Raw genomic sequence first — 12,843 nt, forward strand, 5'->3', positions numbered from 1 at the left:
TAGGCCAGTCTCATTATCAGACTTTATTACCATTCTGCAAATAATTATAGCTCTTAGTCTCTTTTTCTATTGGCCCTTACTGGACAGTCCTCCTGATAGCACCATTGTTCAAATCAAGCATCTACTTCTCCCTTAGAATATCTAGTCACCTCCTATTTATGGACATGATCAATGTATGTGGTTGTTTGAAGGATTGTCATGAGGAGGAGAGATTAGATTTGTTCTACCTATTAGATTGTAAACTTTGTAGACCCAAAGGTAGGAACTTGAGAGAGAGATTGTCTTTCTAAGCTCAGTGCTCTGCATAAAGGGACTGCACCTGTGAATTAATTACTATGGGGAATCTTTTGGTGAGGATTCTCCCTCTCCCCAGGCAGGTAAGCAGCATCCCCGTCATTTAAATCTAATGAGTTGCCCTGCACAATGAGAAGGACCAGGGTCACCCAGGAGGGACTTGATCTAAGTTTCTTGGCTTTGTGGCCAGCTCATTGGCCATTGCCTCTCACTCAGCATAACTTGGATGCTAAATCGAGGTTTGTTACATTTCTTGCTTGACCTCAGTGGTAGAGCCAGGAACTCCAGGTATATATGCAAAGTCTAAATTCCCTGTCATTGTAAACTTTCAAGCAGAGTCTCTCATACTCTTATATTGGGATATTGGGGATCCTTTTTTAAGGTAGGTGTTGCACCATCTGTGCTCTCAGGAAGATTTTGGTATTATGGGTCATGGATACTCAAATATATTCCAACACTTATGGCATTAGAGCTGCCCTGGGTGCCCCATCTTAAGCAGAAGCACCTGGGCCCGCACCCGCAGACTTCCTTGCAGCCCCTTGGCTAAAAGACTGGCCCACCGCCGACTCCCACCCCAGAGCGGCAGGATAGGGAGAGCAGAGGAAGCCACCCGCCCTTCTGGCATTCGCGGCCTAAGCCACGGGCGTGCGTCTAAGGTGAGGGACAAAGCCCAGCCCTGGGCCGAGACCGCGCTGAGCAGGCTCGGCCAATGAAAAGCCGGGGAGTGGGTGAATGGCAGGGGCTTAGAGCCAGTGAACGGGCGTCTTGTTGCGAGGTGGCCCGGGGCTCCGGTATTATAAAGGGCGCCACGAGTTGGCATTGTCAGGCGGCCGAACAGTACAGGGGCCGGGTGGAGGAGGGTGGGAGGAGCGGGAGCTCTGCGCCGCCGCCTGCCGGGAATCGGAGCGAGTGGCCGGCGTCTGCGCCGCGGCGGAGGCCGAGGCCGCTTTCCCCGGGCCGGCCCGAGGCCCGTAACGTCACTGGGCGGCGAGGTGAGTTGCGGGCGGGGATCTGGCCGGGCCGCGCTTGCGGGGGAGGGGGTGCGGGGCGCCATCACCGCCGCGCCCGGGCCCGCGTCCCTCGTTAGCAGGGCCTGACTGAGTTCATTGTCCTGCTTGCTCTTGCAGGCCTTTCCCCCGCCGCCGGGGCCACCATGTCTGAAGCGGCGGAGGAGCAGCAGCTGATGGAAACGGCCGCTACTGAGAACGGCCATGAAGCCGCCCCCGATGGGGAGCCTCCGAGTGAGGCCGCGAGCGGGACCGGGTCTGGGACCGGGACCGGGACCGGGTCCGGGACCGGGACCGCGACCGGGACCGGGAGCGGGAGTGGGTCCGGGGCGGCGGCCCCGGTGGCGGCGCCTCCTGCGGCCCCAGCTGGGAGCCAGAACGGGGCCGAAGGAGACCAGATCAACGCCAGCAAGAACGAGGAGGATGCAGGGTAAGGACGGACGCGGCGGCTCCTCTCCACTCCCTCCTCCCCGCTCGTCTCACCCCTCCCCCACCACATCCGCGCCCCTCCCCCACCTGCTCTGGGGGGGCCCTCGCGGCCCCGGCCCTGGCCGGGGGGGAGGTGTGGGCGCGCGGGCGGGGCGGACAATGCGCGGGCCAGGCCGGCCCCTCGGCGGTGGCGGCTCCTCCTTTGTTCTGGGGCTGCCTTTTGTTGGCGCCATGTGGTTGGGGGGAGGGGCGGGAGAGCTAATTTGTGCCAAAGGAAAAAGGCCCCTCTCTCTTCCTGCCCGGCCTTGCCGCCCGCCTCTGATGTTCCTTGGGGCCTGGAGGCCGAAGCCCCCCATTGTGGTGGGGCTGCTGCGGTAGTTATGGCTGGAGCCTTACGAGCTGGTCCTTGGCACTTAGGGACTTGGCGGGAGCCTGCAGTCACTGCCTTCACTTAGAAAAACTTTCACTTTGCTCGTCTCCTATATTTGCTTGGCAGAGACTTCTTTGGTTACTGGGGGGGGTTTCATTAACTCCTCAGATGAATTTTGGAGATGCCCCGAGGTTTCCTTGTGAGAATTTCTTCTTTTGGCTGGCAGAGAATGGGGAAGGAAGACTTAAGTTATTTCATTTGGCTGGCCTGCTCAGCATGGCTGCTTGATTAGACTTTTCCCAAGGTTTCCACGAAAGGATTGGGACTGAGTATAGTATGGAAGGTGTATTTCAGAGTGATTGAATGGAAAAGTATTAATTGCTTACTGAGTGCCAGGCATTGTGCCCTGAAACCAAGTGATCTTGGGTTCTTAAGAGTTTGATTTGTCCCATATAAAATCCCTCTTTGTTAAAGCATTTCTGTGCCTTATTGGCATTCCAAATTTGGACGGATGATAACTGAAGGCCTTCTAGTTCCTTTGTTAAATTGAATAAAACAGAAGAGACTCACTTAGATTCTTCTAACTGACCTTGGGTGTATTTTTTTTTTTTTTTACAGTTTCAGTGTCTAGTGCTTTTCACTGAGAAAATCTGCTGGAACAAGCACTTTTGCGTTTTTCAGTGATCTGAAAGGGGAAGGGTCTTGGCCCTTTTTTTTTTTTTCCAATGTCTATAAAGGTTATCTGGAATAGGCATCTAATACCAAGATATCAGAAAAGTGATGGCTTTGGTAATTGATGCTTTTACAATCTTTCCTTTTCTGGTGTGATTATAAGCAGTCAGCTCTGAATTCTTCGAGTTATTAATTTAGAGGCAGCTTACAAAACCTTTTCCTCTCCTGCTCTGACGTTCTTCTCAACTTTTTTGGTTATTTCTTCTCCATTTAAACTTCTGGAGATATTAAAGAGAAAAGAGTTTTATTTCTTTTGTTTCTCTCTCGTAGTTCGTATGCTTTGATGGAGTTGGATGTTAAATAGTAAAATTTCAAGAATAGGGCAGTTTCTTTTGATCAGTGAGTTTTTGTTTGATACAAAATCCATTTCTTGTTTAAAGTGTCATTCAGTATCCTAGACTTTTCTCCAAACTGAACTTGGAGCTTATCTCATTTTCATTTCTTTGGGTCAAATGGGCTGTTCTAATACTTCCTCCTCCCTTCATGCAATTTCAGGAAAATGTTTGTAGGTGGCCTCAGTTGGGACACAAGCAAAAAGGACTTGAAAGACTATTTCACCAAGTTTGGTGAGGTAGTTGATTGCACGATAAAGATGGATCCTAATACAGGAAGATCAAGAGGTTTTGGGTTTATCCTCTTTAAAGAATCTGCGAGTGTTGATAAGGTAAGAAATATATCATACAAAATAATTGTAAATTTAAACTCATTTATTCAAACATCTATTTGTTAATCATCGTTAATTGCTGCTTTGAGAAGTTACAAAGAACCATCAGTTGGTGGTCTCCTGTCCTTCCTTGATCACCGTTCAGCTGGGGATAATATTTTCACATATATATATAAAATGTATGTAAATGGGGGGGAGGAGTGTTTGATTAAGAACCCAAAAGACACTAAATGCTGCACAAGTTTGAGGGAGGCTCTCAAGTACAGAGTACATACTGGGGCCAGAAAAAGCATTGTTGAACAATTGAATATTGGAAGAGATATTCAAAAGTAACTCTTAAGGGATAGGTCTTATTGCTTCTTAAGGACTTTTGTCCTAATTTCTATTACAGTTAATAGGTATTTGTTTCATCCTTCCTGTTATATTATACTTCTTGTGGGCAAGAGTACAAGTTTGTACCCTTAGTAGATACTCCTGAATTTGTAGTTGAACAAACGAGACTGAGAAGAGGAAGTAATGAACAAAATATTTTGAGGTGGTAAGAAGAGACCTGAGATGGTGAGGGTGACTAAAATGAAGAGACTTTAATGGGGAAAATACTGCTGAATAAGACTGGAAAGGAAAGTAGAGTGGGGTCAGGTTATAGGAGACCTTGAATGCTATAATATAGGGCATTAAGATATTTCCATTGTTTAGAGGGTAAAGCCCAAGTATGGAAGCAAAAATGACAGCTGGAAGAGGCTTTAAAGACCATCTACTCATTACTTCATTCCCTCTTCCCTGTTTCATATGAGGAAAATTGGTCGGGGGGTGGGGGGAGGAACAGACTCTTGCTTGAGATACTACAGGTAATTGCAGAACTGATTGCCAAGCCATTTCATTATACACACATACACAAACACAGTTGAACTTGACACACTTTGGGTACTTACTATATGCAAACCACTGTGTTGGGGGTGGGAATGTGGAGAGCAGAATACAAAGATAAACAGTCCTTGTTCTGAATTACCTAGCTTACCTGCTACTTGGAAATACATCATGTACAAAGATATATGTTCTTTTTTTTTAAGTCTTCATTTATGGGTATCTGTTCTCCTTGTTAGGAAAAGCACTTTCTGGGTACCTGATGATTCAGTTCCATTAATTAAGAATTTATTAAGCACTGTATGCCAGGCAGTAGGCTAGGAGCAGTGAATTTAAATTTTTCTCCTCAAGGAGCTTACATTCTACATACAGATAATAGTTAAAACTATGAGAGTAGAGAAAGGAGTATTCAAATGTCATGGTCTTCAAAAAGCTAAAGAAGAAGGAAGACTTGAGAAGAGAATTTGATCTTACGGAGTAAGCAGTTTCAGTAAAGTTATCAAAGTTAAATGACTGGATGGGGTGTGAGGAGAATGTATAGGAAAGTGGAATTAAGATGATATTTTTAGTTGGGGAGGTGCTCAGGGAAAAACACATAATTGGAACTTAAAGAGTCTTCCTACTAGAAGGGAAAGCATCAAGGGCACAGATAAGGAGTTAGCTTGGGCTAGAAGGAGGACTGGCCACCTCGTCCTCTGAGATAGGTTTTTAGATATGAAGAGGAGATAAAGGTGGATAATGCTGCTCTTAATCTTAGTAAAATAGGAATCATGGTCTATTCAGAGAAGTTGGGAGCTTGGGTGACAGAAGCTTTCTCCTGGATTTCCTCATACTTCTGTAGTTTACTCACTACCTTATACTTGATTATGTAAGGTGATTGATTCTTTGTGGAACTGGGTCAGGAACTTCCAAGGGAAGTAGATAAGGACCTTCCAGGAGCTTAAATTTTCTTCTCAAATATTTTCAGGTTTTGGATCAGAAAGAACACAGATTAGATGGACGGGTAATTGATCCCAAAAAGGCTATGGCTATGAAGAAAGATCCTGTGAAGAAGATCTTTGTTGGAGGACTTAATCCAGAAGCTACAGAAGATAAAATCCGGGAATACTTTGGAGACTTTGGAGAGGTGTGTATCTAGCAGAATAACTCTACATTCAAATATCCAAGTGGGAGAAAGGGACTATTATGAGTCTCAGCCAGAAGTCTAGTCCAACTAATTGGTTGTCTTTTCTATAACATTTCAGAAATGGGCTCATACAGCAACTTCTGCTTGAACTTTAGTGATGGGGAATTGATTACATATAAGGGAGCCCGCTATACTTTTGGAGAATTTTTTAAATTATTTGGAATCATCAAAGTTAATGGAAAGATCTCTAGAATTAGAGCTAGCTATGAGACCCAGGTTCAAGTGTTGGCTCTGATACTGTTATATGATGATTGACTTAGTCTCTCAGGGACCTGTTTTTCCTCATCTACAAAAATGGGGCTGTTCAGTGCTGTTGTGAGTTAGAGGGCATTGCCAACTGTAAAACACTAAAATTGTGTGCTAAAATCTGCCCCTGCAATTTTCACCAATTGTTTTGTTTTGGTCTCAATATAACTAAGAACAAATATGAGTCCTTTTTGATATGACAGCCAGCCTTTCAGTCCCTTTTGAATATAATTTTATTCTCTTCCCACCCCTGCAGCCCTTATCTTTGTCCTCTTCTCCTGTCTTTATTTTAAAGATCCTTAGCTCCTTTAACTTATAGCATGATGAATCCTCTCAGCATCTTGGTCATTCTTCCCTGGATGTGATACACACTCTATTGATGCCCTTTTTTTTTTTTTTTTTTTGCTTTTTGGAGGGCAATTGGGGTTAAGTGACTTGACCAAGGTCACACGGCTAGTTTCTGTGTTAGGTGTCTGAGGCCAGATTTGAACCCAGGTCCTCCTGACTCCAGGTGTGATACACACTCTAACTTATGTAAATGTCATTCCTAAAATGTGTCCTGAGCAGAATATAATAATCCAGGCTGAGCCAGAGAAGAAGACAATAAATAGGTCTTAACACTCTAAATGCTGTTTTTATTAACAAAACATGTTCTCTCTTTCACATGCGCTATTGTCTAGCCACATCTTTTCCATCATTTACTTAAAAATCAATTGCATATTACCCATATTTAATTAAATACTGATTCTGTCATCATAGTATATTACTTTCCTCCCTGGATCATAGCTGCATTTGATGAACTTTCCACTCTGCTTTCATCCAAGTCATTTAGAAACATGTTGAACAAAATGAAGCCAAATAAACATTTAAAACACGTTTTTCTTAAAAAAAAAAAAAACCCAAGGTTGTGTTGTTATACAGTCTTTTCTAGATTTTATATTATGGGCATTTTTGAAAAATAAGACCTCAAATTTAAATAATTTGCTAAGTGTCAGGATCAGACTTTACATCTAAGGAATTAATTTTGAGTTCTTATGTGCCATGTTTCCAGATTGAATCTATCGAACTTCCAATGGATCCAAAGACAAACAAAAGAAGAGGATTTGTATTCATCACCTTTAAAGAAGAAGACCCTGTGAAGAAGATTTTAGAAAAGAAATTTCATAATGTCGGTGGAAGTAAAGTAAGAAATATGAATTTATAACTAGAGGATTATTTCTTTTCTCCTAGGGAATTGCTGCTATTCTAGACTTGCCTCAATCTAGTCATTAATATTTGCCTTAATACTTAAAAGGCTCTGGTGTTCTGTCACTTCCATGACTGACTACTGGATAGATTCTCCACTTGCCAATTAAAGCCTTCAGACTCTCAGGGATCAGCAGTAGATGAAGATAAGAGCTTATCTTTCCAGTATTCACTAAGCATCACCTAGGTTTGTGTTAGGTGATGTGTCTAAAATGAGAATTTAGTCCCTAAAGCACTTGTCTTATGACTCCTTAAAGTCTTTTTGGGGAGATTAAGATATGCATGGTTCTGTTTCATGTGTTAAGACAAAATGGTTATCAAACCTCTCATTCTACCCCCCCCCCCAAAAAAAAAAGGGGGGGGGAAGAACAGCATGGGCTAGGGAAAGATTTATTTGCAGAGGTGGGTTTGAATTGAAAAGAGTCCATTTCATATTTTTGCATCATTTGAGCAAGAGCCTAGAGGTGAGAATTAAGCATGACACCATTCAAGGCTGGAATGAATGATGAGTGAAGCACCTGGAGGCAAGGCTGTAAGTTGAGCCCAGGAATCCTTGAATGGATATTTTTAATGTTGGATTGCCTGAAGTGCAGTAGGGGAGAATGATAGAAGCAATCAGGAAGATTTAAATGAGAATCTATTATAGAGGTCAGTCAGTGACATTCCCTGCTATTAAATGATTATCAGTGAATGAGTGAGTTTGACCAGTATTGAATTTTAGAGCAGGAAGAAACCTTGGAGATCATTCAGACTGGGGCACCCAAACAGTATGTAGAGATCCTTCATTCTCTCCTTTTTCTGAAGGCTTTTGTTAAGAGTCTCAAGAAAGGAGCAGAGCCTCTCTCAATGCTATTAAATTCTGACAGCTGTGTTGGGGGGGTACTGTTGAGTTTGAAGGAAAAGGAGAATAGTTCCCTTAAATAGTTTTTTTGGGGACAGAGGGAGATCTTTGGCACTAGTTTGAGCCCCTCATTTTATAGATGAGAAACTTGAACCTTAGAGTGTGAGGTTACTCGTTTAGGTCCTGGAGTGAGTTAGTGGCAGAATTGAGCTGAATAATAAATGTTCTTTAAACTGGATTAGTTGAGTCCTTTAGGTCTGGAGTTCTGTGTCCAGTAGAAACTAGAGACAGGTAGCTGCCTCTTGCTTAATAGCCCACATCTTAATTTGGAAGACATGTTGGATTTCAAGACCTAAGATTCCTATTAGGATGTCATAGCTTGAGAACCATCAGAGTTGATGAGTTTGGACTATGTATAACTTTCCACACCGTTTCCCCTATCTTACCACTAGTCCTCTGACCCTATTTAATCTGAATTCTTGAGTATGTGTTCTTTCCATTTATGTTATTGTGTCATGGTATTCTCTTGGTTTCTCTGTATCATTTCACACTATTTTGTGTTTCTCATTAATTTCTTTTTTTTTTTTTTCTTTTTGGAGGGGGGAAGGCAGGGCAATTGGGGTTAAGTGACTTGCCCAAAGTCACAGGCTAGTAAGTATGTCAATTGTCTGAGTCTGGATTTGAACTCGGGTCCTCCTGACTCCAGGGCCAGTGGTCTATTCATTGTGCCACCTAGCCGCCCCTCATTAATTTCTTAAGGTATAGTAATTCCATTGCATTCACATACTAGTTTATTCAGCCATACTTAATCAGTGGGCTACCATTTTGTTTCCAACTTTTTCTTATCACAAAAAAATGTTGCTGTGAGTCCTTTGGTGGGTACGTATAGCCCAATGTGATTTTTGCCATATATCAAGGGTGATATCAACTCTAAGCTCTTCAGAAGGCGCTTTTAGCAACCTTATAGTATTAAAACCAGGTGGTTTTTTTGACAAGAGGCCAGGTAGGCTTTGTAGATAAGGAATCCCTTGGGCTTCTTGGCCCCCTGGCTTAATCTGCAGATCTCTGGAATATCCCTCAGCACTCAAAAATCCTCCAGGGAAACCTTCCCTGATGACTTCAGCCCGATGCCAGTGAGCTGGTGGTTCTTTTGGGGACCTGACAGTTTTTGTACATATAAGGAACACACAATACAACTGCTGTCCCTAGGAAAATAACAGCTTTGTTTTCGTTAAGGTTCTGCTAAACTGAGGTAGTTTGACCTTGCATATATACCCCTGGCTCTCATTTGCAGAGAATCAGAAAGACCCTCTGCTCTGGTGGCAGATTAATTGCATTGATCCAGAGACTTCTGGCCATATCTATGGAACTATCACTTGACTACTTGAGTTCTTTAGCCAAGATCTTCATTATCAGGGATAATTCATTTAATAGGGTCACATTTGGTTGTTGGCTATTTGAGAAAAAAATGCAATTGCTCACTATTTCAGAGCTTGATGGGTGTTTTCCTTTTTCCTTTCAGTGTGAGATTAAGGTGGCCCAGCCTAAAGAAGTGTACCAGCAACAGCAGTACAGCTCTGGGGGCAGCCGAGGAGGCCGGAGCCGGGGGAATCGAGGATCTGGAGGTGGTGGAGGAGGCAGCGGGAGTGGTGGAAGCGGAGGCAGTGGAGGGGGAGGTGAGTTGAGACATGGATGCCTCTCAGACTTCCTAGCAAGGCAGCTTTCTCTGGAGTTTCCATAGAGCTGTAGCTGAGGCCATGGCAGAATCTTGGATTGATGGCCCTCCCTGCCTCTTGGTCTTCAGTTTTTGGCATGAGACTTTAAAAGCTCATGGTGATGCCTCAAGTTCTGGATCTTTGCCTTATTTTATGCAAGCTAAAGAACCATGAGGCTCTTGGGGGTGGGGAGGGGGGAAGATGTGTCAGCTCTGTGTCCAGTCCAATGATGGGGGCCATCATACTGGAGCCATAGTGAGATTCAGTCATTTAAGGTGTGTGGGGTAAGGGGGAAGACAGGAGAACAGGGGAAGAACTTGCTCAAAAAAAAAAAATTAGAAAAAGGGCCATTATGCTGCAAAAACTCCCCTTTTTCACTCAAGACAATTTATCACTGATGGGAAGCATCTACCATGGACAAGGCATTGCAGGGATAACTGGAAAAGGAATCTTAAAGATAATTCAGTCTTATCCCCTGGTAATAACAGATGAGACAGGTCCAGAGAAGAGAAGAAAGTGATTTGCCCAAGGTCATGTAGGCATAGTTTGGGTAGAGTGTCTGTTTACAGTTTGTGCCTCATGGCTCTTCCTGCTTCCTTATTGGTGTTCAGGTTCTTCCACCTTACCTAAAAGGTCTTCTCCACTTACCTGACTCCTGTCCATCTTTCACAGAGGAGGTGGGACTTAACTTTTTTGCCTTGAAGTGTTTCCTTCCAATACCCGCCATCCTTAAGTTACTAGCTATAGTTCTTGTTTGCTTTACAGCTCCACTGAGGACAGCTGGTCAGCATCTTTTATTGAAGGTCATTATTAAATGGACACTCAGCCTTTTGTTTGTCTTAAATTGGTTTCCTGTGGCATAGTTTTATAAAACTTGGGCCCACATTAAATTGTAGAGGTAGTAGTTAGTGTCAGCTGCTTTCCTTGTGCCTTTGACATCATTAATGCTGCTTTATTACTGTATAGTTTCCTGACTCTGGGTTAGGTTTGTCTTCTCCTGACTAACCTCATAAGTAAACTGTGGTGCTAGATCATTTTTTAAAAAAATGTAAGGAATAAAAGGAAATTATCAATTACCTAGCCTGGTTTCAAAAGCAAGGAGATTCTATAGCATAGTATGGGGATTGGGATTCAGGGAATTAAAAGTTCAAGAGCCATACATAGTAGAGTGGATTTAAAATCAAGATAGGGATTTTTTGACCATGGGCAAGTCCCTTTCACTCTTTTGGAACCTGCTTCCTCTTTAATGAGGGAGCTCTATTAGATCATCTCTTAAGTTTCTGGTAGTCTGAATCCTGATTTGGAGGTCTTCCCAACTCCATAAAAAGTCCTCTAATGCCTCATCATGGTGTTAGGAGTGAATCTGGGTTTTTTGAGGTGATGCCAGAAAAATTTGAACTGGCAGCTTTGACTGAGCTATAAAAGACTTCGGTTTTGGAGCCAACCATGTGTACTGTATGTTTGTCTGAGGACCAACCAGCACAGCTGAGAATGGAGAGATTCATTGCCTAAGTTGGCCTTTGGGATGAGTGAAATTTTTGGTCACAGCAACTCTTGAAGACCATTAGAGAGGATTGTGGTCTGTGTTGTTGGAGAGATTGTGCTGAAGGGTCAGATTCTTGAGGTAGACATTCTAGCTTTCTTCTTCATCCCTTTTAGGCTTTGAGCAGGCTAACGCTGGACATAGCATTCTAGTCTGACCCTCCTTGTTACAAGGTGGCTTAATGAATTAATGCCAGGCTTGGGATGAAAACTTATGCCAGCGGTTTTTTTTTGGACCATACCATGCTTCCTTCGTTAGTAGGATTTGATGTGTTAAGACTTCCTAAATTGATCGTTAATTCTACTGTTCTGGGGACAGTGTCCACTGTCTGCATTACTGATGTTTAGGGTTAATTACCCATTTGAACAGTCTTAGGCACATATACCTACGTGTTTTCTGTATGGTGTTACTGATTCTTAAGCAGGATCAGTGTGATACTGGTACTCTTAATGCAAGTACAGTTTTGGGTTGAAAAAGCCTGTATGGAGAGGTTGCAGGAACCCCTCTCTTGGGCAAACTTGATCAGAGGCATGGTGCTGCAGGCAGGTTGGTATGCCTTGGTCCCTTTTTAGCTTCCCTCTTTACATGGGCTAAACAGAACCCTGGGCCTTGCTTCCTCTGCAGCTCAAAGTCAAAATTGGAATCAAGGTTATGGCAACTATTGGAATCAGGGATATGGCAACCAGGGCTATGGCTATCAGCAAGGCTATGGCGGTTACGGCGGCTACGACTACTCCCCTTATGGCTATTACGGCTATGGACCAGGCTACGACTATAGTAAGTAAAGACCAGTGTGGGGTAGAGCAAGCAAGTGTCCTGTGCCGGGCTTCTTTAATCAATCTGTAATGTTTTCTTTGTAGGTCAGGGCAGTACAAATTATGGAAAGACTCCAAGGCGTGGTGGTGGTCATCAGAATAACTATAAGCCATATTGAGGCAGTCCTGTGCGGTATGCAGCGGCATGCTCAGTGTTCAGAGGGACTGCACACGTTTTATACGGAAATGCTCTAGGTGGACATTAAAATTATGTACCAAATTTAACTTTGCAAACTTTCTATGGCCTGTTCAATGTGCATCTTATTTAAAATTCCCCCTTGGAAAATGTCTTTCATGTTGAATATTTACAGATCTCTAGTTGTCTTAGACAGTGTGTGGTGTGTAAATGCCAGTCTTAAGCAAGATATTAATGAATGAATTTATTAATAGGTTAAACAGCAGTGATTTTGAGGGTCTGCTTAAAGTCCAGCTCAGCCTCTTGGCTTGAGCATGGCCTCTGCAATGCTCTGGTTGTACAGATGAAAATGCCTCCTTTTTTTCACCTTTTTATTTTATATTGTTTGTGTCATACATTTCCGGCAATGGAAGTGTTAATTTTACTGTACTTTTTGGTACCTTTTGGGAATCTAATGTATTGTAAGGTATTTTACATGTGTCCTGATTACCATGACATGGATATTGAAGCTATCCTAGCTTTTGAAATAAAAAATTAACAAAAAACACACCCCAAACCAGCTAGTGTGCCATTTCTTAATTTTCCAGCTTTTGAAAGATAGATCTCCCTGACATCTGACCACACCCCAGCCTGTTCATTCTGGGGGCATTTGAGAGTCTGTTTCAGGGACTAGGATAGTCTCCCAATACAACCAACTTTTCCTTATGGCAAGAGTCATTTTGGGGTAAAAGGTTAAGTATAAAACTTGAACAGATA

At 43.2% G+C, this 12,843-nt stretch overlaps 1 protein-coding gene across 2 annotated transcripts; it reads left to right on the forward strand.

Moving 5' to 3' along the window:
• Positions 1–1,126: 1,126 nt before the first annotated feature.
• Positions 1,127–12,643, forward strand: HNRNPAB (heterogeneous nuclear ribonucleoprotein A/B). Of its 2 annotated transcripts, XM_069077603.1 has the most exons (8): positions 1,127–1,286; positions 1,422–1,731; positions 3,328–3,496; positions 5,328–5,486; positions 6,844–6,975; positions 9,401–9,554; positions 11,761–11,913; positions 11,997–12,643. In XM_069077603.1, exons 2-8 carry the CDS (start codon positions 1,448–1,450, stop codon positions 12,068–12,070), a joined length of 1,125 nt encoding a protein of 374 aa, XP_068933704.1. In that variant the 5' UTR covers positions 1,127–1,286; positions 1,422–1,447; the 3' UTR covers positions 12,071–12,643. The 2 variants fall into 2 exon arrangements, with proteins under 2 accessions (XP_068933704.1, XP_068933703.1); XM_069077602.1 differs by lacking the exon at positions 11,761–11,913 and having other exon boundaries at positions 1,162–1,286.
• The last annotated feature ends 200 nt before the right edge of the window (positions 12,644–12,843 follow it).

Source organism: Petaurus breviceps, unplaced genomic scaffold (genome assembly GCF_028583685.1).
Source record: "Petaurus breviceps papuanus isolate PSGF00001 unplaced genomic scaffold, PetGlider_PUasm1.0 90994, whole genome shotgun sequence".
NCBI classification, from domain to species: Eukaryota; Metazoa; Chordata; class Mammalia; order Diprotodontia; family Petauridae; genus Petaurus; species Petaurus breviceps.

What these genes read in the sequence shown, in the direction of transcription:
- HNRNPAB (XM_069077603.1), top strand. Translation starts at nt 1,448, where the DNA reads ATGTCTGAAGCGGCGGAGGAGCAGCAGCTGATGGAAACGGCCGCTACT. An exon ending in ACTTTGGAGACTTTGGAGAG is followed by an intron (nt 5,487 to 6,843) that starts GTGTGTATCTAG and finishes CCATGTTTCCAG; the next exon opens with ATTGAATCTATCGAACTTCC. An exon ending in TGGACCAGGCTACGACTATA is followed by an intron (nt 11,914 to 11,996) that starts GTAAGTAAAGAC and finishes TTTTCTTTGTAG; the next exon opens with GTCAGGGCAGTACAAATTAT.